The following is a 27,551-nucleotide window of genomic DNA, read 5'->3' as shown; positions in this document are numbered from 1 at the left end:
CTGAAAACGTTCACTCATTTCCATGGAACGATAATCGTTACTTATCGTATTTGCAATCGTTCTTTCTTAGCTATTGTGTTCGTATCTACTGCAATCGACCGAACGACGTCTTATTCAATAAGAACGATTTGCGAACGAACAACGATAAAAATAGGTCCAGGTCTTATAAAGCGATCAACGATTTCTCGTTCGGTCAGTAATCGGAAAAAATATGGAATTAAAAAAATCTTTAACAAATGTAGAATTGAATTTTGATGTGAATTTTACAAGTTTTGCTCGTGAATATATTATGAGCAACATTCTAATAGGACACTGGCCCTATCACATAAGGGTGGTCGGGGAATATATCAGTAATAGGACACTGGCCCTATCACATAAGGGTGGTCGGGGAATATATCAGTAATAGGACACTGGCCCTATCACATAAGGGTGGTCGGGGAATATATCAGTAATAGGACACTGGCCCTATCACATAAGGGTGGTCGGTGAATATATCAGTAATAGGACACTGGCCCTATCACATAAGGGTGGTCGGGGAATATATCAGTAATAGGACACTGGCCCTATCACATAAGGGTGGTCGGTGAATATATCAGTAATAGGACACTGGCCCTATCACATAAGGGTGGTCGGGGAATATATCAGTAATAGGACACTGGCCCTATCACATAAGGGTGGTCGGGGAATATATCAGTAATAGGACACTGAACTCTTTGATTAGTGTGGTCGGGGAATATATCAGTAATAGGACACTGGCCCTATTACATAAGGGTGGTCAGGGGAATATATCAGTAATAGGACACTGCCCCTATTACATAAGGGTGGTCAGGGGAATATATCAGTAATAGGACACTGCCCCTATTACATAAGGGTGGTCGGGGAATATATCAGTAATAGGACACTGGCCCTATTAGATAAGGGTGGTCGGGGAATATATCAGTAATAGGACACTGGCCCTATTAGATAAGGGTGGTCGGGGAATATATCAGTAATAGGACACTGGCCCTATTAGATAAGGGTGGTCGGGGAATATATCAGTAATAGGACACGGGCCCTATTACATAAGGGTGGTCGGGGCAATATATCAGTAATAGGACATTGGCCCTATTAGATAAGGGTGGTCGGGGAATATATCAGTAATAGGACACTGGCCCTATTACATAAGGGTGGTCGGGGAATATATCAGTAATAGGACACTGGCCCTATCACATAAGGGTGGTCGGGGAATATATCAGTAATAGGACACTGAACTCTTTGATTAGTGTGGTCGGGGAATATATCAGTAATAGGACACTGGCCCTATTACATAAGGGGGGTCGGGGAATATATCAGTAATAGGACACTGGCCCTATTACATAAGGGTGGTCAGGGGAATATATCAGTAATAGGACACTGCCCCTATTACATAAGGGTGGTCGGGGAATATATCAGTAATAGGACACTGGCCCTATTAGATAAGGGTGGTCGGGGAATATATCAGTAATAGGACACTGGCCCTATTAGATAAGGGTGGTCGGGGAATATATCAGTAATAGGACACTGGCCCTATTAGATAAGGGTGGTCGGGGAATATATCAGTAATAGGACACGGGCCCTATTACATAAGGGTGGTCGGGGCAATATATCAGTAATAGGACATTGGCCCTATTAGATAAGGGTGGTCGGGGAATATATCAGTAATAGGACACTGGCCCTATTACATAAGGGTGGTCGGGGAATATATCAGTAATAGGACACTGGCCCTATTAGATAAAAGTGGTCGGGGAATATATCAGTAATAGGACACTGGCCCTATTAGATAAGAGTGGTCAGGGAAAAGTTGTCGGTCACTATTTGGCAGCTTGTTTCTGAGCTGGAAGAGTCCATTGTGTGGGGGGAGATCTGTGCTGTTCTCTTCCTGGATGCTGGATGACTGTATATGAGCAGCAGTGTAATATGAAGATATCCTGTGTAATATAGAGGAGGAGGAGGAGAAGACATAAGTAGTGTAGCAGTAACCTCTGTTCTCAGTGTGGTGTTTTCTCTCTGGCAGAAGATTGTGTGTTTTTCTTTAGTGTTCTATGGCTGCAGCAGGCTGTGTGTGTGCGTGCGCGTGCTATGGCTGCAGCAGGCTGTGTATGTCTGCTATGGCCACAGCAAGCTGAGTGTGTGTTTGTGGTGTGCGCTATGGCTGCAGCAAGCTGTGTGTGTACGTGCTATGGCTGCAGCAAGCTGTGTGTGTATGCATGTATGTGTGTTATGGCTGCAGCAGGCTGTGTGTGTGCGTGTGTGTGTATGCTATGGCTGCAGCAGGCTTTGTGCGTGCACTATGGCCGCAGCCGGCTGTGTGCTATGGCCGCAGCAAGCCGAGTGTATGTGTGTGTGTGTGGTGTGCGCTATGGCTGCAGCAAGCTGTGTGTGTGGTGTGTGCTATGGCTGCAGCAAGCTGTGTGTGTGGTGTGCGCTATGGCTGCAGCAGGCTGTGTGTGTGTGTGCTATGGCTGCAGCAAGCTGTGTGTGTGGTGTGCGCTATGGCTGCAGCAGGCTGTGTGTGTGTGTGCTATGGCTGCAGCAAGCTGTGTGTGTGTGCTATGGCTGCAGCAGGCTGTGTGTGTGTGCGTTCTATTGCGTACCCCCACAGTGACCTTCTATATCACTGTGTGACCTCTATGTCACTATGTGTGACCCCTCTCTATATCACTATGTGTGACCCCTCTCTATATCACTATGGCTGACCTCTATATCACAGGGATCTGGCATTGTTAGAAGTGTTTCATTAAGTATGGTGAATATTTAGTTAGAAACATAGAAGACTGTCAGCAGGAAAAGACCACCTGCTCCATCTAGTCTTGTTGTGAGTAGTTCAGGACATGGAGGCTGGAGACTGGCTGCATCCACTGCACACACAGGAGAAGCTGCTTTATATACAGTATTCCTTTATTCCCTCAGAAGTTGCCCCAGGATCATGTAGGACATTAGGGAGAAGCTGCTGAGCCAGTGTGATAAATAACTCCCCTGGTATATGACCGGCTATTTATGAAGGAGCAGGAGTCTGAGTCGGTCCTGATAAAATTCAGGAGTCTGAGTCGGAGCTGCGGCTTACCGACACCACAGCCCTGGTTGTAAGCAAGTGCCGCTTACAGAGCCTATTGTAGTCTTAAGAATTGCAGAGAAGCGCTGCATAGATGTCATTAGCTATGTCCATGTAGCCCTTGCTTTATAAAGAAAATAATAAAGTTATACTTACCTGTCCAGGCTCCCTGGTGTTCTGCTGCCATTTCCATGCATTCACAGCTGAAGCTTCTGAAGTGACAGGACAATCAGCCAATTACTGGCTAAGATGGGACAGCATTGCTGGCAGTGATTGGCTGAGCAGCCACTTCAAAGACAGCTTCAGCAGTGGCTGCGGGGAAAAGGCAGCAGGACACCGGGGGAGCCTGGATAGGTAAGTATAATCTTAATTATTTTCACATTATTATCATCAGCCGTCAGCTGCGCATCACACGAAGCAATATGTGCTCGGCCCTTGGATGATTTAAAAAATTGAAAGACCACGATTAGCTGCTGATCGGCTCCTCGGCTGGCCGTTGCCTTAATTACATGGAACTCTATCTGCCTAAGATGTTTGTTATGTATGATATAAGGGCAGCGACATTATAAGGTAAGTGTTGGATACGCACCAAGTCTGCAATATGAAATGAATATACAGTCTATAGGATATAGTTAAAGCAAAGAATCTTTCATGTTACTCTGTAAATATTCACAGTGTGACCTTATTGTGTGAAATCTAATGCTGTAATGATCTTTCCATGCCCATATTGTTATTACCTGTAACTGTATTGCCGTATGTATGTGACACATCTTATTGCCGTATAAACACAACTAAGTACACCAATCCAGAAGAGCACTCAAAACAAATATCTTTCTCTACGGCAAAAACAAAAAAGAAAGAAAATGCCACTTTTCTGGTGTGACCACATCCTAGCCTTGCTGCTTTGTTACCTGCACACACTCAGCCACTTTATGAAAGTTGTGTCTATGAGTTGCTGCCAGTATACAAATCAGGTCTCCTTACCAATGGGATGTATATTGTCAAGTACCAGCAACATGACGAACAGAGACAAAGCCAGTATGGAGAGACTGACCCCAAACACCAGGAAACTGTGGCTGCCTTGTGTCTGCATTACCTGCAATAGAGGGAATATACAGCATGTTATCTCCGTATGTACTAGATGACTGGTGACGTAACATTTCCTCTGTCATCCACATAGAATGCCATAGAACTGTTAGACAATTTCCTGAAGAATTCTTATCCATATTTGCAAAAATGTTCTACTGTCAGTGGCGTAGCTACAATAGATTACCTTTAAAGAGATACCCGGGGATGGGGTTATTTTTATTGTATGGCTGGGGAAGGGGTGGATATAGAGGCCGCTGGTCACTTATGGCGGCTTCTATATCCACCCCCTCCTCGGCCATACAATAAAAATAACCCCAGCCCGGAATAACTATTTAAGTGGAGAATAAAGGTTAAAGGGAATGTGTCAGCTCCCGGGCCCTACCTGAGGACCTGACACTGTGCTGTAGCTGGCAGCCCCCTAGTGAGCATGGTGCCTTTTGGTAATTTACCTGTGCAGTGGATTATACACAATCCTACTGTAATAAAGACGGCTGTTTCTGCAGTGATCTTTTACCATAAAGGCAGACCACGCCACTGCTACGGGGCCCTGCACTAAGGGCGACCACAGGCCCCTAGCTCTTTTACTGTGATGAACGTTCAGAGGAAGAAGCCATTGGCTTCCATAAATAAATTAGTTCGTATTTAATGTACACACAATATGTCATATCGGGAGAAACCTGGTTAGTTTAAAAGCAGCAGGCACAATATATCTGCTAGGGAAGACCGAATTTACAGTAGTAGCGAAGCGCTTGACTAGGCTCGGCTGTACACTTGTCAGACAGCTGCCTTTGAATTTTGTGCTGCTCCATGCCGCTCCTCTCCGGGTGCCTGGAAAAGCTGGATCCATTCTCCTGGGAAACTAGGAGAAGTCTCTGTCATCATAGAAAACTTTGGACATGTCATAGAGACAGGTCAAAAGTTGTGATCGGTCAGTGTCTGAGTGTTTAGAACCACCCCGATTGGAGGAACGAGTCGGGAGAGGAAGTGCGATCCTGTCCAGGCTGTGTCACATGATTAGTCGCGCTCATAATATAAGTCTATGGAGCCTGACTGATTATGCTGACACAGAGCAGGGTGCGGGCGTGCTGCAGGGCAGTCCTCTCAGACCCAGAATAATCACAACTTTTGGCATGTCTCTATGACATGTTGAAAGTTTTCTATGATGTCAGTCACACTTTAAAGGCAGCCGGCTGACAAGCCGACTGCTGAGCCTAGTGAAGCGCCTTGTTAAAGGGGTACTCCAGTGAAAATCAACTGGTGTCAGAAAGTTATGTAGATTTGTAATTTACTTCTATTTGAAAATCTGCAGTTGTCCAGTACTTATTAGCAGCTGTATGTCCTGCAGGAAGTGTTTTATTTTCAGTCTGACACAGTGCTCTCTGCTGACATCTCTGGCTGAGACAGGAACTGCCCAGAGCAGGAGAGGTTTTTTTTATGGGAATCCCCATTTACAAATCTATATAACTTTCTGACACCAGTTGGTTTGAAAGAAAAAGACTTTTGCTGGACAACCCCTTTAAGTTAATTCACTCATCCCTAGTATCTGCATCTGCTTTACTTACACATGCAGCTGGTGATGGCATGTAACGTTGTATCCCAGTCTGATGGATATCAACCAAGCCAGGTGAGGGACAAGCCAATGTGACTTTTTAGGACAGGGAACCTTCAGCCCTCGAGTTGTTTCAAAACTACAATTCCCATCATGCCTGGACAGACACAGCTTTAAGAGAAGTAACAACATCCCAAAGTTTAGCCCACATAAAGAGACACATGCCACATTTGCAAAATGGTCCTTAAAGCCTTTTAAAGTTTTTGCTGTAGTGCTGGGGCTTCATACAAAGTAATAGTCCTCCTATTTTGACCTCCCCCGACCCCGTTGTGCTCCTGCGGTGTTCACCAGAAGTAGTAACTGCCTGCAAGTGATGGTACTTGCTGTTCTGTACGTAGGAGTCATATTCCACACTCCCATTTATCATAAGGGACTAAAAGAGCATTTCACATTTAAAGGTTTGTATTGTTCCCTTTACTTGGCTGTGTTCCACAATTTGTTTGAAGGGCATGTTGCCTAGATTTTCTTTTACTGATTAGAATCAGATACTGAAACTTGTTCTTTTATTCTAATCTGTTCCTATTTTCTCACTGTAATTTTGTTTTTATACCTTGTTATCTGCCATCTTGCCTGAGTTGTTTTAAACAGCGTTTAGTGACATGCTTTACAGAAAGACTCATGGACATAGGTGACAATAAACAGACTCTGTCCCTTTGAGATGTATGTGAAACATTTCTGAGTGCACTCTGTGATCTGTGAAGCTGGGAGCTGCCATGGTCTCCTCTATCTACTGGTGTCACATGTCACATGTATAGATTCCTTTACAGCAGCCTCCTCCTTATCATCACAACAGGAAGAATCAGTTTTGTTTTTTTTAGCTCCAGGATTTCAGGATCGTTTTTTAATAGAGATAGAAACATGGAAAATTTGATGATAAAAAAAAAACAAAAAAAAAAAAACACTGCTAAAAAATTCTATAAAAATATAACAATTCATTGACACATTCCCTTCAAGAGGGAAAGAGAAGGGTGAACCGAGCTGTCAGTGTGAACAACTGACATAAACTATTGACTCCAGTGATATGATATAGTCTTACCATTCCTACTAGGATCTGAAGAACCATCTCACCCATCCCAGCAGCCGTGACAAGAACTGTGGTAGCGCACCCTGAGGACGTAAAGCAAAGACATTACTGTGCTGGAGCCTCTAGCAGTAAATACAATAAACAATATAGCATGTCACGGCTACGTTTCATCACATTGATGTGCGCTCTTGGCATGCTCAGTGCCTAAAAAAGTCTGCCGGAAAATCTCCAAGGGCCGGGTTCACACACTGTGGTTTGGTCAGGTGTTGGTTATGTTGCAGCTATCTGAATGTATAGTGGTAAAATGTTTTATCTTTTTGGCCACTATTTGTCAAAATCTTTTACGCACTGTCCGACGCATCCATCCCTAGAGCTGTATGTACGTATTCACTTCAACAGACCGAAGCTGCAGTGAGACACCATGCATCGGGTTGGGGTTTGGGTTGTTCAATCTTTGGAGCTTCATTAAATCCAAATGAAGGGGGATAAAGCAATAGACTTGTGACCACCACATATCATATCAATTGTATAGTGGTATTTTGTAGACACTGCATAGTACTAGATACTTTTTGTATTTTTACTTAGAGGGACTGTACCATTATGTACATCACTTTTTTTTTTTTTTTTTAACAGGAGCAGATCGGCGGCAGATGGGATTCTGGTGGTACAGTTTTTTTTTTTGAAACGCAATCCTGTTCCCATTCTTTGGCTGTACGCCAGCCTGGCCCTATGTACTGCGGCAGGCCCACCTCCACCTCGTGAGACCATATCCCCTCCCCTTTGTGATGTGCCTCCATTGATACTTATATGGGGCAAATGGTCACACTGGGGGAGGTGGGCCCATGCAGATCCGAAGAACATCGCTGATCGGGGGCAGCGTTTAAAAAAAGGATCACTGGGATCTGTGTGCCGATCTGCTACTGTAAAAAAAATCAAAAATGCTCTAAAGGGAAACTAATAGCAGGTTATAAATCTCCAACTAGCTGTTATGTTATATTTCTACTTTTATCACCAGTGCCGTTCTTAGGAAATCTGACTCTTTGAGCGCAGCCCAGCGGAGACATCACTCCGCACTGCAGAGCGCCGGATAAATATTCATTAGGAGGGGAGGACTGGCACAGATTGGAGTCCCACCTCCAGGGCACCAAACCACCTTATTTGCATATTGAATAAAGTACAAATTTACAAAATACAAACAACACTGAGGATCAAGGGAAGAAAATTACCTTCTGTTTGCTATAGGAACATAAAAGCATTTTAGAGACTTCTAACTTGCTGTTAGTTTCTCTTGAATGTTTAGTCACAATATGTTATACTATCTGAGCATTGTTGTTCTGTTCTTAAAGGTGTTGTCCAGGGACTAAATATGTATAGAAAGGCCCTGAGTGCTGGCAAAATAAAAAAATAAAACTAAAGCATACTCACCTACCCTGATCCCTCCTGCTGCACTACTATCAGATCTTGGTTCCTAGTGCTCTCAATCAGTGATGGGGTCAGTGAGAAGTATGTATACAATTCTTTAACCTTTATTGCATTTTCAAAAATAAAAGTATCTGACATATACAAGGGTGAATGCGTTTTAACAACTCCCGGTGATCTTATTCATGGTCATACTACCATTATACCTTCTGCTCCATGTAAAGTGACCACTCGTAGTGTAGTGATGTCTGATGTATATAACAATTCCTGCACAGTGTTTGCAGTCCTGACTTCCCTGAATTCTGTGCCAGTGTCCTGCTATCATCTCTAGGTCATGAGGTCAATAATGTCAGTGATGTGTAGCAGACAGTATAATTTATGGCCACTCCGTAAAATCTGCCGCCCCTCAGGGATTCTGCAGATCTACCGCCTGAGGCAATAAACTCATTTGGCCCTAATGGCAGGAACGGCCATTGTCTCTTTCTGTGGGATGACATGTCAGGAGGAATGCAGAAATAGTAGCAATGTACATAGATATTTTTGGGATACCCAGAAAACTGCCTTAGGGCACCTGTATACAAGTCAATGTAAGGCACAGTTATTTGGGCACTACATCGTATGGTATGATTATTAATAGGATGCCAACAAAAGGAACAACACGTGGCAATCAAATCCTGTAGGCCGGCCCTGCAACACACAGACGAGATGCTGTTTTGGGAAATAAAAATGCCATGTTCAGGGAAGAAGAAAGACTTGTTTTTCTTATCCTATCCTGTTTTTCCTGAATTCCTTTACCAAAAAAAATCTTTTATCATGCAGTTTGCTGCAAATTCTGGACTGTTTCTCTGAACTGAAAAGAATGCAAGGCAAAAAGGGCACACAAATAATACCCCAGAGATTCCTGTGATTTTGGGAAAAAATTGTTGCAGCCGTAGGCAGAATACTGCCTGTGGTCGCGAGAGACTTTGACAGAGCTAGGGGCAGGATTCATGAAGCCTGTATTATCCTGTATTACCCCCCCCATGAGGGTAAGCATGTATGCTAGCCTGTGGGGTGGTCAGGGTGACATTGCTATTTCCTGGGGGGTGGGGGACGTTGGTGGCGGCTGATGAGGGCCAACAGCCGTTGGGGGGGCGGGTGGTTTCGACAAGTCCTGCCGTGCAGACCATACTTCGCCCTATAGCAGCTGCATGGTCTGCCTCCATGGTAGCTACGCCAGTGGCTGGGAGCCATTAATTTCTTGCTGTGTCAATCACAGGTGCTTCTAACTGCTCATTAGAAGCCCATCACAGATAAAGGGCCTGTGGTCCCGGAACTGCCCATATTATAACCCACCACCGAGGGTTACTCATTGATTTTGGCCAAGACAAAAACTGTGGTGCAGTCATCACAAAATGGATGGACTGTTGGGTTACAACTACTAATATGTTGCAATTCGACCTCATTTACTGATCTTAGCTGCAAAGTTGTCCGACTACGGCAGTGGGACACAGCAATTTGTGGTTAAACAATCCCTGGCCAAAATCTCTTGGTAGCCCTAGCCTGATCCTGTTATAAGACTAGATGCACCACATGTTTTTGCTATAATTAAATATTGAATACAAACTACAAGAGAATGCTAAATGTCCTAAAACCAGAATCTACATCTGTGCCTTATTAGAGTAAGATCAGTCATCATGTAGCATGTATTACTCCATCTGATCATTAATATGGCAGACCTTACTAGCAGGACACATACAACGTTCCTAATGACTGGACGCCATCAACAAGTCTAGTCGCCCACACATAGTTTTAACCAAAAAGATTTCCAGCCTTAGGCTGGGTTCACATTGTGTTTTTGCAGTCCGTTTTCTTCATCTGATTTAAAAAAAAAAAAAAAAACGGATGTGCGTCCGTTTTGATCCATTGCTCCATTGACTTCCATAATTAAAAAAAAAAAAAAAAAAAAAGTGTGAACCCAGCCTTACAGATCACCTTTCGGCAGACGTCATTTGGTCATCTACTTACCTTTGTAGCTTAGTAAATCTTCAGTGTAAGCCAGCATGCTGGGGAAGACACTACTGAGGAACAGACCAAGAGACGCTGTACCAATAAATAGACTGAGTATACTGTTCTGCGACAACAGCAGGAAGAGAAATGATGCGGACATTCCCACCTGGTGAGAGGGAAGAGAAGAGACACAGTCTGTTACTTTGGCGCACAAGCTCTTTGTTCCAATCAACTCTTGTTTTACAATTATTGAAATCACCATCTTGATTAACCCAATAGTGACATTAGGTTCTGCCTGTAGATATAACACATCTGATATCTATGGGAAATATACTTTGTGTCCTTTTTACTTGAAACAGTAATTCTGTATGTAGTATTGTTTGTCTTCTCACAATATAAACTCAAATAGAAATGAGCGAATCTCAAGTATGCTCAGGTCCGGCTAAATCCAAGTGTGCGGCATTTGATTATCGGTGGCTGGGGAAGATGGATGCAGTCCTAAGGCTGCCTGGAATACATGGATATGGCCTATGGTTGTATCCATGTTTTCCTGGACTCACTAGGAGTCTAGGTTCGGACGGACCTGTGCATGCTTGAGATTCTCTCATCTCTATTCTCTCATTCTGCACTAATGGAGCGATAACTCATTTTTTTGTCCATTTAGATCACATTTTGTAAATTTTTTTCTAAGATATAAAATTAGCAAAAACTGCAATCTATTACTATGGTTTGTTTATTTATTTTTTTAACACTTCATTAGTCCCCCTAAGTAACTTGAACAATGAACAATAATGCAATTGCTCATATAGATTAAGGCAATAACTTTGTTAGATAGAAAAGCCACTTCACACCTACCGGATTGGATCGCTGCGGATCCAGTCCCATTCATCCCTATAGAGCACATACTCGCAGCGGGATTGACATCTCACTGGGAGTATGTGTATTAACCCCCCGCAGCCCGCCATACATGACCTGCTCAGCGACGCAGCTTTGTGTGAGGCTCCCGGCTCTGGTCCCGCTCAGCCAATCAGTGATTGGCTGAGCGGGACTGGAGCCGGGAGCCTGACATGCAGACACGTCACCAAGCAGGTAATGTATGCTCTCGTCGTTGGGGGGTTTACCGCACATACTCCCAGCGGGATGTCAATCCCGCTGTGAGTATGTGCTCTATAGGGATAAATGGGACTGGATCCGCTGCGAATCAGCAGCGTGAAATCCACTGCAGATCTGGTAGGTGTGAAGGCAGCCTTAAACAGCAAGTTGTTAAAAAAAAATTTGGGGCTGTTTTTGCTGCATTTTTCATGGAGGTTATAACAACTTTTTTGTATTCTTTTCCCAGCACCAAATACTACTTTTTAGAGGAAATGATTACATTTAACATTTTATAGTATTTATTAAATTTCAAAAATGTCTGTATAAAAAACTGCAAAAAAAGTAAAAAAAAAAGCATGGCATTTAGGCTAATGTCGGCCAAACCCGCCGTTCTCAGCAGATTGAGCCGTCAGTCTAGTGTGTTTGAGGCCTTCCTGAACTGACAGATGGTGGTGATAGGGGTTGGCTATGAAGAAAAATCAAGGCTGACCCCTTTAATCAGAAAGAGATAGTCACACTGAGAGCGCTCTTACTGCAAGCTTACCTTATCCTTACCCACAGACAATACAGGGGTGCTTGACTGCTGAGCGCTCCTGTGTATGGAGAGGATGGGCGGCGGGTGGGAATATACTTATCATGTCGTAAAAATAAGTAAAAAAGTAAGGGCCCTATTCCACCGGACGATTATCGTTTGCATAAGCGTTACCGATTAACGATCTCAAACGACCGCTATTGCGAAAGACCAGAAAACGTTCACTCATTTCCATGGAACAATAATCGTTACTTATGATCGTAATTGCAATCGTTTTTCTTCGCTATTCATTCGCTATTGCGTTCGTATCTATTGCGAACGACGTCTTATTCAATGCGAACGATTTGCGAACGAGCAACGATAAAAATAGGTCCAGGTCTTATAAAGCGATCAACGATTTCTCGTTCGGTCGTTAATCGTTAACTGCATTTCAACCGAACGATTATCGTTTAGATTCGAACGATTTAACGATAATCTGAACGATAATCGTCCGGTGGAATAGGGCCCTAAGCGGTACTAACCTTTCCAAACTTACGCATGCTAAATGTGTCCTTTTAGGGCTCTAGGGCCATATTACACAGAACGATAGTCGTTAGTTACAATCGTTACTCCCAGCAGATGAAGAATTACAATTACAATGTGGAATTACATTGAACGATTGGCGAACAAATGTGGAATTACAGCGAACGATGATTTTAGGTTCAGCTGAAAAGATGCGATCAGCGACACGCGAACAATTGTTTGATCATTGCCGGCATTCACACAAAAAAACGACTCAAATGGGACAACTTACAAGGTTAAAAAAGAGCATGGTGCGTGGAGGTACTTTGTAGGACACAGGTATGGAGATGAGTCTTCCCAGGGTGATGCATGCCCAAAAGAGGCTGGGCAGATATCCTGCTGTCTTATGAGCTAATGACAACGGTTCCTCCACAGCGTAAGTGTAGACAAAGCCGGAGTATTCACCCTGTGACAAATGCAAAGATATTATTAAGAATGCTAAGCAAAAAGATACAGCGCCACTTTCCCCCCTATTCACAGGATAGGGGAAAAGTAAGAGATCACAGGAGGTCCGACCTCCATGCTTCCTGCCGATCTCCGTATCGGGTGTTGGCTTCTTTGTTATGAATAGAGCCGTGGGTACGTCACTTGACCCGCCAATCTATTTGTTCCTATGGAGCCATCGGAGAGCCGAGTAAGCTGGAAGAGTGCTGTACTCTTTCCTATGGTTGTATAGGAAAAAACAGAGCGGCGGGTCGAGTGACGTTCCCATGGCTCTATTCCTAATTCAGAAGCCGGGGGCCAAATACGGAGCTCGGCAGGAGGTACAGAGGTCAGACCCCCTGTCATCTCTTACTTTTCCTCTATCCTGTGGATAGGGGAAAGTACATTTGTCCCTGACAATCTCTTTTATGCTTTTCTCTTTAAAAAAAATTATCTTGTCAAAACTGATACCGATTCTGTATCATGGACCCTGCATGGACAATGCACAAAATCTCTCCTGTACATTCTTCATTGGTTTTGCATGGAAGGATCCTTTTATGAATGTACATGTAGAATAATATCTGTTTTTTATGGTTAGAGGAAGGAGTAATAAGTAAGAATTATATGTAGGGATGGTCCGAACCTGGTTCGGTTCGGGTTTGTACGAACCCGAACCCTCGGAAATGATTCCCGCTGTCTGCCCGCTCCATGGAGAGGGTGGATACAGCTGGAGGACCGCCTGGAAAACTGGGATACAGCCATAGCCATAGGCTGTATCCCAGTTTTTCAGGCGGTCCTCCCGCTGTATCCACCCGCTGCACGGAGCGGGCAGACAATGGGAATCTGATGCCGAGCCATAGGGACCATCCCTAATCATATGTATGTCATATGTAGATGGCCATCCACTCTACCACATGGTCCTTATCAACTTCTCTTCAGCACCCAGCAAGCAGGCTCACCCTTATAGCCCTCGTAGGTTGTCATCAAGCCCTATGGGGGGAATTTATTAAAGGGACACTCCAGAGAGAAATGGTTTAAAATCAACCAGTGCAAGTAAGTTATACAGATACTTAAATAACTTTTATTTAAAAAAACAAACCCTCAAGCCTTCCAGTACTGGAGGAAAGAAGGGAAAGGGGGGACATGATCGAAATCTTTAAATACGTTAAAGGACTAAATAAAGTTCAGGTGGGAAAGGTTTTTAGATAAAAACTGAAGTCATGAACAAGAGGACACAGTGAGAGGTTAGTTGGGGGGAAAAAGCAGAAGCAACATATTACTTTACCGAAAGAGTAGTAGACGCTTGGGATAAACTTCCAGCAGATGTGGTTGGTAAATCTACAATAACTGAATGTAAACCTACCTGGGATATACATATATCTATATAAGATAATAAGAAGGGAAATACTAAGAGGGACGACTAGATGGACCGGGGGCTTTTTCTGCCGACAATCGGTAGTGATGAGCGAACTTCCTGAATGTTCAAGAACAGGGGTGTCAAACTCAAATACAAAGTGGGCCAAAATAAAAAAATTGGAGAAGGTCGCGGGCCAACCTTAATATTTAATGAAGAATGCATGTGGCGTTTCTGGCACTGCTCCTCCTAAAGTAAATGTCCCCACATGGTAGTTACCCATTATATCCCTCAAGCAGTAGGTAATGCCATAATTGTGCCCCATGTAGTAGCAACCCCCCCCCCCTCCATAGTGCCCCACATACTAGGCCTACTATTAGAGCACCACATAGTAGCCAACCCTTCCAATTGTGTATTATATAGTAGCCAGCCCTTTCAATAGTGCCCAATATAGTAGCCAGCCCTCCCAATAGTCTCTTATATAGTAGGCAGCCCTCCCAACAGTCTCTTATATAGTAGGCAGCCCTCCAAACAGTCTCTTATATAGTAGCCAGCCCTCCCAATAGTGTCTTATATAGTAGCCAGCCCTCCAAATAGTGTCTTATATAGTAGCCCGCCCTCCCAATAGTCTCTTATATAGTAGCCAGCCCTCCAAACAGTCTCCTATGTAGTAGCCACCCCTCCCCAATAGTCTCTTATATAGAAGCCAGTCCCTAAAATAGTCTCTTATACAATACCACCCCTCCCCTATAGTTTTATTTAATAGCCAGCTCTTTCCAATAGTCTTAGAAAGTAGCCAGATCTCCCAATAATCTCTTATGTAGAAGCCAGCCCTCCCCAATAGTGTCTTATAGTAGGCAGCCCTCCCCAATAGTGTCTTATATAGTAGCCAGCCCTCCAAATAGTCTCTTATATAGTAGCCAGCCCTCCAAATAGTCTCTTATATAGTAGCTAGCCCTCCAAATAGTCTATTATATAGTAGCCAGCCCTCCAAATAGTCTCTTATATAGTGGCCAGCCCTCCCCCATAGTCTCTTATATAGTAGCCAGCCCTCCAAATAGTCTCTTATATTGTAGCCAGTCCTCCCAATAGTCTCTTATATAGAAGCCAGCCCTCCCCCATAGTTTTATATAATAGCCAGCTCTTTTTAATAGTCTTATATAGTAGCCAGCCCTCCCCCATAGTCTCTTATATAGTAGCCAGCCCTCCCCCATAGTCTCTTATATAGTAGCCAGCCCTCCCCAATAGTCTCTTATATAGTAGCCAGTCTGAGCGGCTGTCTGGACCACCCATATTTTAATCTGCTGCAACGTCAGGCGAGCAAGATTTAACACAGCAATGGAAAAGCATGGCGGGCCAAAAATAATGGCAATGCGGGCCAGAGCTTGACATGACTGTTCAAGAAGATGCTTCTAACCTGAGGATAGTTTCCCTTTCATGTATTACCAGTAGTATTGAGCGAACTTGCCGAACTGTTGGGGTTTGGCAACGCTTGCCCAATGTGAACGCTCTGCATTTTACTCAGGGACGTTGGATGTCGCCCTAGTGCAGTGTCCCAGAACATGCAGACTACTACTCCTATTATGGCCATTTCTATTTCTGTGTCAATGCCTGTTCTGGTAAGTGTTTGCACTGCAACTGCTGCTGGTTTTCCCCTAGTATTCTCTGGTAATGTGCATTTTCATGTGTATTCTCATGTGTTCCTGTGTATTACAGTGTACAGTGGTATGCAAGGCTGTTGATCACGTGACCTGTAACCATGGTTCCTCCAATGGCCGACTAGCTCTGGCCAGGAGCAACCATGTGACCTCCCACTTCCTGCTGACAAGTTAGTCTTCCCCCTGCTTCCAAGCAAGGAGGTTGTGTGGTTCTATCCTCTCCCACAGAAGAGTGACTAAGTCTGCTGCTATATACCAGTCTTCGGCTGTATCTGCCTGCTCAAGTGACCGGATTCTTCTCTCTCATCTGGGTGTCATTCCGATATCTCTCCTCATCGCTGCAAGGATTCACAGCAAGTATTATTCTCAAGCTAATCCACCCAGCAACGCTATTCCTCTCATACTCCTACTCCCATCATCCGGCACGTATTCTCACAGCCTATGCAGCACCACTCCTGCTTTATTTGTCAAAGCCTGCTGTATGCCCGGTTGCATCCGGACAGAACTGTTGCTACTAGTTACCTCATCTATAATAAAACCGCTGTTACTGAACCCTGGCATTGGTGTCCACTAACTGGTGCCCTGACTAGGTGCAGCGAAGAATCGCATGCCCATCATCACCCGCAGATTCCTCAGACCGGCCCTACAGCTGTGCCGCCCTCAGGCCTATACCGTGACAAGTATAACCCCTGCAGCTGCCCCGGTCATTGCCCGCTCATAACACCAGCACTGCGGAAGTGGCCCCCAGGGGCCAGGGCATCGCATTAGGGCTGCCAGAAAAACATGGATACAACCTACAGTATGGCCTATAGCTGTATCCATGTTTTTCAGGACTCCCTAGGGCGGCATACAACTTCTTCAGCCACTGGGAGCCAAATGCCCAGCTTGCGGGTCCAAAGAACGTTGCCGAACCTACTCAACACTGACTATCAGCCATTTCTTTCTATGTTTGTGTTAGGCTTCATATGGAATCAGTATTTAATGACAAAATCAGATTTGATACCATCAGAACCAGTTAAGCTTAGGGGGAGAATGGTGGGGAAGGTTTGAGTAATCGACCCCTTCTACCTAAAATCTTTATACAACCAAGGGAATACATTTCATGATGTCTGTATACAGCTCCCAGATGGTGTGGTAATAACCATAAAGAGGATTGGAGAATAATTCCAGTGTGTTCATGACTTTCCATATCCGCCATGATTGACTAGAAAACAGTTTTTTTTATCATTTTAAACCTATACAAGCGGCAAACTTGTACAAGTCTTGTTTTTTTTCCTGTAGCCGTATCTGTATGCGTCCCGTGTGCACATGTTATCTTTTCTCCTATCTAGTACTAGTTACCGTTATCTTTCACCGGAACGCTTAGTAGCACATGATAATTGGCGATACTTCTCTCTTTCAGTTGGTGGTATCTTTATCAGTCATCACAAACTCAGATTATCTCTAAATAAACTCTCCACATGTTCACATACATCACAGTCTAACATACCCTCCCCCATATAGAGTACATAGATCTTACCACTATTCCATCTGTCATGAAGAGGATCACTGCTGAACAAGCATGGATGGCAAAAAATGTGTAGGGGGCATTCCCAAACCTTTTACTCTGGCAGCAAAGCAAGTGCACGCCGTGACCTGGGGGAACATGTATATTATAATGGTAGACAAAGAAATGTAGGGAATCATGGTTGCAGTATTGTGCCTAAAAGGATCAGCACTATAAAGAATAATTGCAGATTTACCTTGGGTTGTAGATGTTTTACTTAGGGTTTATTACATGAGCCGATCAATAATGTAAATGAGTGCCAATCTCCTAGATCAGCACTCGCTTACGGAGCTCGATCATCGACATGGCTCGATCATCGTTTAGCAAGGGCTGTAATATATATATATATATATATATATATATATATATATATATATAAAATTTGTGATGTCTGTGCAGCCCTTTCCCTTATACATCACCTCTCCACGCTCCCGGTCTTCTCCTGCCCTCTGCTTTCACTTTCACTGCGGCTGAAGCTTCAAAGCGGCCTTTCTCGACTTACAGTCTGATCTGAAGCTGCAGCCGTGGCACTGGGAGTGAAAGCAGAGGGCAGGAGAAGACCGGGAGCGTGGAGAGGTGATGTATAAGAGTTTATTCAATAGTTAGTTGTCGGCCGAGCATCCCTATTACATGTAGTGATGCCCCGGTGGCCGATGATTTTAGGTCCGGAGCTGAGGACATGATCAGCCAATGATCGTTGTCACCAGCTGATTGTTATCTCTATTACATGGAGCGATGATCGGCTGAATTGGCCTGATTTGGCCTGATTATTGCTCTGTGTAATACTGCCCTTACTGTTGTGTTTATGGATTACGTTTCTAAAGAACTTGTACCAAACAGAACTGAATTTTAGTTTTTTTTTCTTTTTTGACTGTTTTCATGGATTTGGGACCCCCCCCCCCCCCCCCCCCCCCAAACTCACTGATGGCCCACCTATTGTTTGACACCTTTCCCACTTTTCTACGCCGCTCCTAGCCCCAGATTCAAACTTTTACAAATGCTCCCAGTTTTACATCATGGCTCCTGGGAAACTACATCTGCCAGCATGTATTATACCTCAGAGCCAACTGCTTGGTACTGTCTGCTATCTATCTATCTATCTATCTATCTATCTATCTATCTATCTATCTATCTTCTATCTATCTATCTATCTATCTATCTATCTATCTATCTCCTATCTATCTATCTATCTATCTATCTATCTATCTATCTATCTATCTATCTCCTATCTATCTCCTATCTATCTATCTATCTATCTATCTATCTATCTATCTATCTATCTATCTATCTATCTATCTCCTATCTCCTATCTCCTATCTATCTCCTATCTATCTATCTATCTATCTATCTATCTATCTATCTATCTATCTATCTATCTCCTATCTATCTATCTATCTATCTATCTATCTATCTATCTATCTATCTATCTCCTATCTATCTATCTATCTCCTATCTATCTATCTATCATCTATCTATCTATCTATCTATCTATCTATCTATCTATCTATCTATCTTCTATCTGTCTATCTATCTATCTATCTATTCATCTACATAAATAGATTAAGGAGAGGGATAAAACAACAGTGTCACCTTTTCCCTATACTGCTGAGGAGAGGCTGTTGTTTTGTCCTTGGTCAGGTAATCACTGTATGATGTCTGTGGTGGACAGGGTTACAGAAGAGCTATTACAGCTTTCCTGGGAACAGAAGAGACAGAGATCATGTGACCTCTGTCTCAGAAGGGAGGGGGAGGGGACAGAGGAGTGGAGACAGAGTGGAGCAGGCAGTGAGGATTTTTAGCAGCTTCAGGGTGTGAGTCAGGATGGGCTGCAGAATACCAATTCATGTAATAGAAACTTATTACACACAAGCTTAGATTACGAGTGGGGATTTTATATTGAACAAAGAGCAATCAACACAATGTCACCTACAGATGGAAGTTCTCACCTTCTTTATAACTATATTCTTCGTGTATTTCTGGATTCTTCTCATCATATATCTCAGCTTCCTTCTGAGTCTCCATCGCCAACTCATCTGCAGATAGTAGAGACCCTCGTCTGCGACCACAACCGGGCACCATACCTTTCTGGTACATTAATAGGAAAACTGCGACCGGCACAGGAAGCTGGAGGAAAATGGAAGAAATGGAGGTCTAGTACTAGCAACTAACTCTAAAATGTAGCTGTATTAGCTTTGTGGGTTACAAGTCATCAATATATAAGTAGAATAACAGACACAAAGAACTTACATTGATGGCGGCCATGATCCAAAAGGCATAGGACACGTTTGTCAATACTGGGCCTTTAAGTGGAAGGACATAGTGGGATACGTTGACTGGATGATGTGGGACAATGGAATTCCTAATGTGCTCAAGGTTACTGCTTCCATTCAGCGTCTCATTTGACTGGATACAGTTGGTATCAGAAAGAAATGGATCGGCTATTAATGGACTCAACAGAGCTCCGAAGCCAACGAAGAAGTGAAGTACCTGAGGGGAGAAAGCAGACACGCCCGAGTTATCGCTTCTTCAAGGGGTATTCTGGAATCAGCTCGAGATATATAACCTAATAATAGTTATATTAGTTATATAAAGGTTATCACTAAGCGTATGATCACACTGAGGAATAGGTGAGGAGTTGAAGTTTTTGGCTTTTAATTTCCTCTTCTTCAGCTCTGGTGGAATTGGTGCAGAATAGATGCGGAATTCGTGCTGAAAGCGGAAATTTGAAGCCCTAATAACTTCTATGGGATTTTTTTAGCGGAATCCGCCCAAAGAATTGAGATGTCAGTTCTTTTGACAGAACGCTGATCCACGGCAGAACATTCCGTGCGCAAATTCCGCCGAGTGAACAAAAGAGCAGAAATCCCATTGAACACAACGGGACATTGCTCTGTACATATTTTACAGATGGAATTTCAAGCGGGAATACGCGCGCAAATTCAGCTTGAAATTTCTCACCTGTTCTTCAGTGTGAACATACCCTAATAGTACTGGCTTCAGCGTGCTTTGTGTGCTTTACCCCAGACAGGAAGTTGAAAGAAGAACTACAAAATGTGTATTGTCTCCAGCTCCTCCTTCAAAAACAACACTTCCTCCTCTGATGTCACGGGAAACGTGGCTGGATCTTGTCTCTAGCCCCACCCCCGAGTGATGTCACCATCTCTACAGTCTACATCAGCACCTCCCTGTCATATACACATACAGATACAGATATATCTCCGTTAACCCCTTAAGGACCCAGATGTTTTTTTTCCAGAAATAAGTGTACTTTGTAATGGCGTCTTTCAATCTATCATAAAGTGTAGGACGGAACACCAAAAATATTATTTATCGGGTGAAATTAAAAAAAAAAAATGCAATTTTGCACATTTTGGGGGATTTCTGTGCTTACATGATGCACTTTAAGGTAAATGTTTTTTATATTCTTTATTCTATATGTCAGTCTGATTATAACGATAGCCATATCATTATAGCTTCTGTAGTGTTTTACTATTTTTACAGTAAAACTTACTTTTTGTTGTTTTTCTTTGCAAGTAATCAAGATTAAAATGGCCCTATTGTGACTCCTATAACCAATTTATTTTTTTCACCTACAGGGCTGTATGGGATGTCATTTTTAACATATATATATTTTATACGTAACAAAATGAAAAGATTGCCGTTCATATGAACTGTAATTGATGGTGGACCCGGCTGCCGATAGCTCGCTTCATAGTTACATAGGGACTAATGACGCATGGGTACGGCATGGGTCATTCAGGCACAGTACATCATAGGTCGTCTAGGGGTCAAGACACAAAGTAAAGTGTGTTTACAGCATGCTTCCTTGTAATGAATGATCCTACAGAAAGAGCAGATAGGGAGTTAAAGGGGTTGGCCACTTTATAGTAAACTTTCTCAGTGTACAGTATTAGTAAGTGTGCTTAATGTATATACTGATAGCAGTGTACCCCATAAAGCTAAAATCAGGCTCCGCTCCTCCAGGCTGTGCTGTCCTACTCTGTGGTGTTTCTGTCCATAAGATGGCTGACATGGAGGAGCATGTGACCATGCCCCCCCTCACAGTGTCCACCATAGGCATATACAGACTCAGTGGTGGACACTGTGAGGCAGGGCATGGTCACATGCTCCTCCATGATAGGAGCTGCTGTCAATATATACAGTGAGTACACTTATTAATACTGTACACTGAATTATTTTACTATAAAGTGGCCAACCCCTTTAATGCAGCAGATGCTGCAATCTCACTGCAATAGTCTGCAGTGAAAGGAGATGTTCTGCAACAGCTTTGGGCAGGGAACTAACAGGAGTCCTGTGGAAAGGCAATCAAGCAAATTGGGAGGACTGTGATGAACAGCTGAGGGTAAGCAATGCATTCTGGGACTTGTTGAAATGGATGGCTGACCATATACATGAAAGGGACCCTCTTCTGATGTCCGTGTGAAAAAAAAACCCTTAAGTGAATAGGTTTAATATATAGGCTATATGTAACAACAGGCATAAGACATGCATAGGATCCCATGGCCCTCAGACCTCTGTATCCAGGCCCGGACTGATAATCTCTCATACCGGGCAAATGCCCGGTGGGCTGCCCAGATTATCAGTCAAAGGGCCGCCGGTAATGCCCCCCTCTCCGAGGCATCTCACCGGCCGCAACATGCTCGCAGCGGCCCGCGGCCGCCGGAGCTTTTTCAGGCATCTGTGATGTGCTGGTGCTCGTCCGCAGAGGCTCACAGCTCCAGCCCCGCGGTGCCAGCACGTCTCTCCTTTCCTGATCCGAGCAGGAGAGGAGAGATGTGCCGGCGCCGCGGGGTTGGAGCTGTGAGCCTCTGCTTACAGGTTCCGGGATAAGCAGCCCGATGCTCGACAGCGGCGTGTGACGTCATCCGTTACTGCCCGCCCGAGCAGGAGAGGAGAGATGTGCCGGCGCCACAGGATATGGGTAATATACAGGATATGGGTAATATTATATTTTTACATATCCTAAAATTTTCCCTAGGGCCCTGCTTACACCTCTGATCACTTCTTTAGCTTGTAGCTGCTTGATAGATAGATAGATAGATAGATAGATAGATAGATAGATAGGAGATAGATAGATAGATAGATAGATAGATAGATAGATAGATAGGAGATAGATAGATAGATAGATAGATAGATAGATAGGAGATAGATAGATAGATAGATAGATAGATAGATAGATAGGAGATAGATAGGAGATAGATAGATAGATAGATAGATAGATAGATAGATAGGAGATAGATAGATAGATAGATAGATAGATAGATAGATAGGAGATAGATAGATAGATAGATAGATAGATAGGAGATAGATAGATAGATAGATAGATAGATAGGAGATAGATAGATAGATAGATAGATAGATAGGAGATAGATAGATAGATAGATAGATAGATAGATAGATAGGAGATAGATAGATAGATAGGAGATAGATAGATAGATAGATAGATAGATAGGAGATAGATAGATAGATAGATAGATAGATAGATAGATAGATAGATAGATAGATAGGAGATAGATAGGAGATAGATAGATAGATAGATAGATAGATAGATAGATAGATAGATAGGAGATAGATAGATAGATAGATAGATAGATAGGAGATAGATGATAGATAGATAGATAGATAGATAGATAGATAGATAATAGATAGATAGATAGATAGATAGATAGATAGATAGATAGATAGATGGATAGATAGATAGATAGATAGGAGATAGATAGATAGGAGATAGTTAGATAGATAGATAGATAGATAGATAGGAGATAGTTGAGAGAGCGAGAAGATACATATAGATACATATAGGCTAGAAGAAAGCAGAACTGTACAATCCCCCTGCACAAGACTTCTACTCCTAACTGTACACAAGATGGTGTCACACATTTCTATATCATATATAGTGATGTCATTCTGCCACCTGATCTGATGTTTCCTTCGCTCCTTTGATCACACAACCTGGGAGGAATGAGTTACTTATGTGTACTTACTACTCATGCTTGAAATGATTTGATGTAAATCATCTTGTATTTGATCAGCTGATGGGTATAATGTGAGCACACTTCTCTTTGATGTACACGTTACATTTTTCAGGTCTTTGTTTTTGGAAGAGTTTGACTGAATTCTGACTTTATAGAAACTTTTTACATGGGAACAAACTAAATGTCACAGATAGAATTATAGAATATGATTACTATTATTATTGTTATTATTATTATTATTATTATTATTTTTGATTAGAGTCAGATACTAAAACTTGTTATTTTATTCTAATCTGTTTCTATTTTATGACTTTTTATTTATTTATTAAGTATTAAGTATTTAAGTATTAAGTAATATACTTATTTATTTGTACATTGTTATGGGAGTTGCCATATTGCCTTAACAGCGTTTAGTGACATGCTTTACAGCCAGCCTCATGGACATAGACAACAATATACAGACTCTGTCCCCTTTAGATGAAGGTGAAACATTACTGAGAGCGCTCTGCGACCTGTGAAGAGGTCATTCTGCAGAGAGCTAAATTGTTTGTAGAATGACCACTAAAAATGATCAATATAACTGAAACATCCAGTGTTTACTAGCCTACGCATCTACCCATTTGTCCTTATACCTACATAGCTCCGGCTTTAAAGGGGTACTCCGGCCAGAATCTTTTTCTTTCACATCAACTGGTGTCAAAAAGTTATACAAATTCGTAATTTCCTTCTATTTAAAAATCTCTCCGTGTGACACAGTGCTCTCTGCTGCCATCTCTGTCCATATCAGGAGTCTGTCCAGGGAAGGAGAGGTTTTCTATGGGGATTTTCTACTTCCTGACATGGACAGAGGTGGCAGCAGAGAGCACTGTGTCAGACTGGAAAGAATACACCACTTCCTGCAGGACATACAGCAGTTAAAGTACTGGAAGTTTTTTTTTAATGGTTAACTTCACTATAATCCAGAAATTAAAGGTATTTCTGCCTGTTTGGCTAGTACGTTGTTTAAGTTGATTGTTGCTGCTTTATTTTCTTTCATTAACATGTCGGCCGATGCCAAATCACTCTCCATATCTCATCTGGCCAGAACTCAATAACAAGAGGTTGTTTGGATGGAAGAACAAGGTTGCAGAAACACCAGAATTTTAAGCAGCATGAAGCAATTTACTTTGTATTCACTAAAACGTGTTACAAGGATTTACATGCTTAGTATATAATGATAAATTATTATTATTTATTAGTGTGATATAAGACTCCATGGGGGAGATTTATCAAACATGGTGTAAAATGACACTGGCTCAGTTGCCCCTAGCAACCAATCAGATTCCACCTTTCATTTTCCAAAGAGTCTGTGAGGAATGAGAGGTGGAATCTGATTGGTTGGTAGGGGCGACTGAGCCAGTTTCACTTTACACCATGTTTGATAAATCTCCCCCCACGTCTCTATGGAATTCAGCAATCTCTCACCTGTAGGAAAACTGCGGAGTCCTGCTGATAGATCTTCACCAGCTGCATGTTAGAGATCGTATCAATGCTGCCCATGGCCAAACCAGCTACTGCCATGACCATCGCAAGAACACCAACATGTTCACAAAATGGGATGATGGCGAAGACCAATGAGATGGTCAGCGAACATATGAACAATATGAACAAACACAGCTTCAGTCTGTGGGATAGTAAAATATTAAGGCCAGTTAGAAGAAAGAAGGTGTACACAATGTATTATTACACGTCCTATGGCCGAGTGTCATAGCTATTAGATAGAGCAGAGAGAAAAGCTGGGAGGTATAAGATACTCTGTGAGGATTAGGGCCCTATTTCACAGGAACAATAATCGGCCGAATCGGCCCCGATTATCGCTCGGTGGAATAGAGAGAACGATCAGCTGATGATCGTGTCATCGGCTGATCGTTCATTTAGGGCCAGACCTAAAATCATCGTTCCCCCACCGCGCATTACTACGGTTGAATAGCAGTGCGTGGCGGGCGACCGACGATTTGAGAAGCAGCAGCAGCATCATACATTACCTGTCAGGTCTTCTCCTCCGCTCTGTCTTCCTCCCCGGCTCTAGCTTCAGAGTGGCCTGTCTGCTGACGGAGCGCTCAGCCAATCACAGGCCGGGACCGCCACGGCCTGCGATTGGCTGAGTGGCCTGTCAGCTGACAGGCCAATCTGAAGCTAGAGCCGGGGAGGAAGACAGGAGAAGACCTGACAGGTAATGTATTGCTGCAAGGGCTGCAAGGACATCGGTAACAATGTCCCTGCAGCCCTCGCTCAACGATCATCAGGCCATGGAATAGGCCCAGTAAACGAGCGGTGATCTAGCAGATCGGCGCTCGTTTACATCATTGATCGGGCCCTGCTCGGCCCGTGGAATAGGGCCCTTACCCGGTGCACAAAATGCAACAATGTTAGCATACACAATTGCCATAGAGATGAGCATAACTGGAGCATGCTCGGGTCGGATCGTTTGGCATTTGATTACCAGTGGCTGGAGAAGTTGGGTGCAGTGCTAGGGAGTCTGGGGAAACATGGATAGAGACTGTGACCCATAGCTGTATCCATGTTTTCCAGGACTCCCTGGGGCAGCATCCAACTTCTTCCGCCACTGGTAATCAAATGCCAAACGATCCGACTGGAGCATGCTCAAGTTACGCTCATCTCTAGACAATGCCTGTACTTCGCTATCTCTGGCAGCTCCCATAGAGAGTAAGTGAAGTGCAGCATGCATGGATGGTGTTGTGTATGTACAAACTGACATCTCCCCTGCCACCAATGATCCACAGCAAGCACAGTATAAGGGTATGTTCACACTGAGTAAAACAGGCGGAATTCCATGGTGGAGCCCTTGCCACTGAATCCCACCTGCCTCAGTTTGTCAATGGGATGCCTTGCGCGCCTCCACTCAAAGAATTGACATGTCTTTGAAAATGTGCCCGGTGCCTTGGTTAGAACAAAAAATGATCTTTTAATCTTCAGCGCTGTGTCAAACTGGTGTGGCCTAGAGTGTCTGTGCCCCAGGTGTGCGACACCTCTCCTTTCTTCCTCCCCATCCATTATTAGGAACACTCCCAGGCAGGACTACTCCTATTCATCATTTGTCTAACCTGCACCTGGGCTGTAGTGACACAGTTTAGAAATGTGGAATGGGGGTGTTCCCATTGATGAGGAAGGTGGGGAGGTAGAAAATAGAGGCGTCACAGACCTGGGGCACAGACACTTTAGGCCACACCAATATGACACAGCGCTGCAAATTAAAAGATCATTTTTTCTCTAACCAAGGCACCGGGTGCATTTTAAAAAACACGAGTCTTAAGGATTAAGGATTTACTCTTATGAAACAGATGGTACTAGCGGTTTGGTGGGGTGGATTGGTGCATACAGAGTCGCTTTAAACGTCACATTTATTTGTGCTGGATTTATATGGAAACTGAAAGAAAAAACACATTATGGTTTCATGTGCAAATGTCCCATGCAGTGGAATGAGAGTTCTATTAGGGCTCTGTCCTTATGCATGGTAACCAATCAAGCCTGGGCCACCGATTCCCATTATGTAAATGAATGAGTAAATATTGCGGAAATTCAGATCCCGGACTGAGTCTCAGTGACAAGTCTCAGTGTTTCCTCCCCCTTGTAGAGGTCACCTCGCACCTGACAGTCCTGAGCTGAAAACCATGTGAGTGTGAGAGCGAGTAATAACTACAGCGAATAACAGAAAGCAGCTCCATCCCACAGGTTAACCCTCCGTATACCACCCCAAAAAAATTGTACAAATGTACAAATTGTATCAATCAGTTTTTTGAATTCTTATAATAATTGTAAGAGTAAAAAGAAATAAACCTACAAGTACCCTACTTCAACTTAAAGGGAACCAGTCCCTCCAGAAATGCCCAGGAAGCTATACGTACAATGTAATGTAGCCCCCTGCAGCAGAGAGCAGTGTGACTGGAAAGAATACGCCATTTCCTGCAGGACATACAGCAGCTGATAAGTACTGGAGGACTGGAGATTTTTTAATAGAAGTAATTTACAGATTTATATAACTTTCTGACACCAGTTGATTGGAATTTATTTGATTAGAATATTAGAATTTCCAGAGTACTCCTTTGAAGGGGTTATCCAGTGCTACAAAAGCATGGCCACTTTCTTTCAGAGACAACACGACTCTTGTCTCCAGTTCAGGTGCGGTTTT

At 43.3% G+C, this 27,551-nt stretch overlaps 1 protein-coding gene across 2 annotated transcripts in view; it reads right to left on the bottom strand.

Annotated features, from left to right (window-relative positions):
- MFSD4A (major facilitator superfamily domain containing 4A) overlaps positions 1-27,551 on the bottom strand; it is a 53,310-nt gene that overhangs the window by 1,861 nt on the left and 23,898 nt on the right. For both annotated transcript variants that reach the window (XM_069945745.1, XM_069945746.1), the window contains 8 exons: positions 24,827-25,025; positions 19,614-19,853; positions 19,313-19,490; positions 17,340-17,455; positions 12,618-12,791; positions 10,219-10,366; positions 6,805-6,875; positions 4,055-4,166 (listed from right to left, as the gene is read on the bottom strand). In XM_069945745.1, coding sequence (XP_069801846.1) covers positions 4,055-4,166; positions 6,805-6,875; positions 10,219-10,366; positions 12,618-12,791; positions 17,340-17,455; positions 19,313-19,490; positions 19,614-19,853; positions 24,827-25,025 — 1,238 coding nt within the window. The remainder of the gene's footprint in view (positions 1-4,054; positions 4,167-6,804; positions 6,876-10,218; positions 10,367-12,617; positions 12,792-17,339; positions 17,456-19,312; positions 19,491-19,613; positions 19,854-24,826; positions 25,026-27,551) is intronic.

The sequence above is a fragment of the Dendropsophus ebraccatus genome, chromosome 11 (assembly GCF_027789765.1).
Source record: "Dendropsophus ebraccatus isolate aDenEbr1 chromosome 11, aDenEbr1.pat, whole genome shotgun sequence".
NCBI classification, from domain to species: Eukaryota; Metazoa; Chordata; class Amphibia; order Anura; family Hylidae; genus Dendropsophus; species Dendropsophus ebraccatus.
Note: the sequence above shows the minus strand (reverse complement) of the source record. Positions and strands in the feature narration are given on the sequence as shown.